This window comes from Ruditapes philippinarum, unplaced genomic scaffold (genome assembly GCF_026571515.1).
Source record: "Ruditapes philippinarum isolate M1 unplaced genomic scaffold, ASM2657151v2 ctg1559_1_1_1_1, whole genome shotgun sequence".
NCBI lineage: Eukaryota > Metazoa > Mollusca > Bivalvia > Venerida > Veneridae > Ruditapes > Ruditapes philippinarum.
In genome coordinates this window covers 144,797-148,749 of record NW_026866673.1, presented here as the reverse complement: position 1 = coordinate 148,749, position 3,953 = coordinate 144,797, and the positions used below count along the sequence as shown (strand labels likewise).

Here is a 3,953-nt window from a genome sequence, read left to right as displayed (position 1 = left end):
TACATTTTAAGTACCAGACGCATTTAGATTGAAAGAACTATCTTTTTTAACGATAAGACATTCGTGCATAAAATAGGGCGAAGTGTGCACCTCTCATGAAAATCATGAAACTTAGCACAGTTTTTTGGTTGATATAAGACTTTTTCATTAAATTTTAAGTTTTATATAAAGAGAGAGGAACAGAGAATATGTATTCAAAGAATTAGTAATAGGTTTTAGAAAAAAGGCAAAAGAAGTGGTATAAATAATGAATGAAGGATACAAAAAATTTGAAAATATAAGAAACGAAAAGGTAACATTGTGAATAAGTTTGTAAAGATATGATATTATCTTGCATAGATAAAGATTAAAACAATTATATTTTGGAAGCGTCCGGCCCGATTTTCTACTAACTACAACATCATCTTTAATGTTTTCTATGCATGTGCATATTTTTATATCAAATGGTTCCATATTGTTTCCAAAACATTCTTAAAATTATTTATACTAATAATCTTGCAAAAATGAATAAAAACATTGACTTTTTGATCTTGATGTCTGGTCAGAAGAAAACGTATTCCAGGAACAATAAAATGTATATCCCTGATTAGTACCTTCACATATGATTATTACTTTTTGTGCACAAATGAAATAAAACATCTTTAGCATTTTATAACATATATAGAGGATAATTGTTTGTTTTGCATGTAAGATTGAAATATAATTTCACTGAGTGAACACCCAGATGCAATATTTTCACGAGTGGCGTAGCCACGAGTGAAAATATAATAGCTGGTGTTCACGAATGAAATATGTTTCAATCTTATATGTAAACAAATAAATTTTTCTTTTTATTTCATGCTTTCTAAGTGATTTTTAAGTATCTTATTACTGATTTTGGCCGCGTAACGTCGCGCATTCTCTTTTGTGACGTCATCACATCATGACGTCACGTCATCAATTTTGAAATATAGTTCTGTTAAAATTTTCTAATTTTGTTACATTTTTTAACATGATGTATGATGACATCGACTTTCTTTTCCTAAAGAAACAAAATTTCGTATGACGGCATTTATTTCTGTCTGTTATTTCCATTTAGTTATGATTTTCTTTTCATCCGCATTCAGATATAGTCCGCGCTACAGTGAAAATTATATTTTATAAATTTCACTAGTGGTTTATCGGAATATAATCATCTGATATATTACAATAAAACACTGGAAAGCATGAAATAAACATATTTTATCAATGTTCTTTAAGATTTGTTTCTCTACAATATGTGCACTGAAGAGTCTAATATTGTACTAAAGGTACCAACAAAGGTAAAACGTTGGACCATCATATTTCAAAAGAATGACATTGAAACTTTTAATATTGTTTTGTCTTACGATACCTGTGAAGTTGATGGTCTCCTCTGACAGTGTCTGCGCATGCTCCATCACGATAGCAACAGCCTCGTCTACAGAAATCATTGGAAACGGGGACTCCCTTGGTCTGTAAGCAACTTGACTAACATCTACCTGACCTGGAAGCATAAAATATGGAATTTGATAAATAAAATAATTGTGTGCATTAAAATTTAAAAAAGAAAATTTGCATCAAGATTTGTTTAATTGATTGATTGATTGATTGATTGATTGATTGATTGATTGATTGATTGATTGATTGATTAAACAGAAAACAGGTCTTCTGCAATAGGTTATTTTGCTATAAAAGACTAATGTTATTGTTTTAACTTATTAAGAATTTGATTTAAAAATCTAATAAACTTTCAATTATCTCCTGTATTCATAATTTAAAGTTATCATTTTTTCTGATTACTCTTTCATCTAAGAATTACATGTTTGCAACAAAATATTCTTTATAGTTCGTTGGTTTTCGTGTTCGGCAGTCACAAGCGTTGAAATAAAAAATCACGAGCGGATATGTACAGATATAAAATAGTTAAAGAAAGTATCTAATCACCTGCAAATAATTGAGAACACCCACGGAAATTCAAATTGGTTGTGATTGAAAGCACTGTAATCATAAACCAGTTTTGTGAGTTTAATTATTCTTAACCAAATTATTGAAGCATAAGCAAATGTGTTGTCTTTTACCAAAAATGTAAGAGCTTATAGGTATAGTAAAGTAAAGTAAAGCATTAACTGGTTGATATTTTTGGTAAATTTTGGCGATTACTTAACCTAAAATGACATTATGTAGCCAAATTTTTAATAACGTGTGTAACCACCACGTGCCGGATGATAGCTTCAACCCTTCTCCTCATACTACCAGTAAGGTGTCTAATGCTGGTGCAGAGCTTGTTCCAGTTGTTGCAAGCTGGTACCATTGCCCAGATTAAATTTTAAAAGTCTGGTCATGTCAAAATTGAGGCAAAATGAGGCGGGTGTACTTGAATTATTTCCAGGTGTATCCGAGTATATAAACAGCTGAAAAGATGCATAGCGGGACTGACTAAGCTTTTCTTTTTCTTTTTTCCGTAGAAATGTGCGATTTGTTCAAATACACGAGACGTTTAAATGAATAACCGTTCAATAACCTCTAATAAAGACATTTTATTGAAAATACACATAAAAGTTCAAATCTTGGTCTTCTTATTGAACAAAAGAGAAGGTAATAGTAAATTAAATATAAACGTCTTATATTCTTCCTTACTTATCGTAGGTCTATTTCTGTAGATATTCTAAACGGAAAATTGAAGACAGAATATGAACATATATGGAACAGAGATAAAGGTAACACTCCATAATTATATCTATAAATAAAATCTTTGAACATCATTTACAGGGCGGCATCAAGTATGTTCAGTACGTGTGTAAATAGATCAACTATATATAAACTAAAATACATGTGAAGACATAATTACATATATGCCTTCTTTAACGTAAGACCAATTTGCTTACGGGGAAATGCCACTTGAAACGCTTAAAATAATTTGTATGCGTTTCTTTCTGTCTTCCTTTATGTATTTAGCTTTTACGTCAATTGTCATAGTTTGGTGATCGGTCCATTTTCTCGACCGTCTAGCCGGCTTTCATACATAACTAATCAGTAAAAGACTTACTCCGGGATAAATAATATTTTGTGTTTTCCCAGCTATTCCGGTACAAAAAGAATATTTTTATATTAGTTACAGCGCAACAGGTTGACAAATCTATTGTAACGGGTAGTGCACCGTTAAGTCATAACAGTAAAAGTTTGTTTGTACCTACGGATTAGCTGGGGAAAAACACTTTTGCCGGGTTCCGGATAACATCTATTACAAATTTCTCCACAAGTTACCGACTACTAATACCACATGATTACCAAATTCAGTTTGAGAGACGAATAACCACCAGACGCAATCAATTGTCACCTGGCCAGGAGACCATGGATTATAAAGTTATACTGGAACTAGCAGGCAGCTTTTGTTATCATAAACTGTCTATCTTAATTTTTTTTAACTCTCACATGATGAGCTAACCTGATGACGTCAATATTCCCTTTATTTTTGTGTTTTTACCATTCATTAAAAAAACGGTTAAACTGCAGATTGTGTTTCCACAAACAGCTTAAGAGTATAACCGAGAGAGTCCATACATTTATGAGCCTTATTTATACATTTCTTAATCTATTAATTACGGGCTTAGTTTTACCTTCCACATATCTGTACTTAAACCTGATCTTACTTGCGTTAAACAATGACAAGCGCTTCCATACCAAATTAGGTTTGAAAATAATACGAGTATACTACTCGTAACAAAATATCTGCTAAGCTGAAAGGCAACAAACGTCGAAAATAAATACATACAATGGCTATATGCCAAAAGCATGTTACAAATATTAATCACACAATTGCTATCGTATGACAAGGGAACCTGCAGGACTACGCTATTATTAAATTGCATATTTTTCTCTAAAAAGGGAAACTAAAAGTAGCAATTTGTTATTAGGTTATTGTTTATACAGCGTACTACTGAAATCTTATATCA

General features: G+C 31.4%; 1 protein-coding gene across 1 annotated transcript; it reads right to left on the bottom strand.

The window, feature by feature from the left end:
• Positions 1-1,372: 1,372 nt before the first annotated feature.
• LOC132733303 (gephyrin-like) lies at positions 1,373-2,513 on the bottom strand (the record flags this gene model as incomplete). Its single annotated transcript, XM_060719923.1, is given in 2 exon segments — positions 1,373-1,504; positions 1,945-2,513. Coding segments are annotated over 2 exon segments (196 nt in total), but the record flags the coding sequence as incomplete, so codon positions are not given.
• Positions 2,514-3,953: the final 1,440 nt, after the last annotated feature.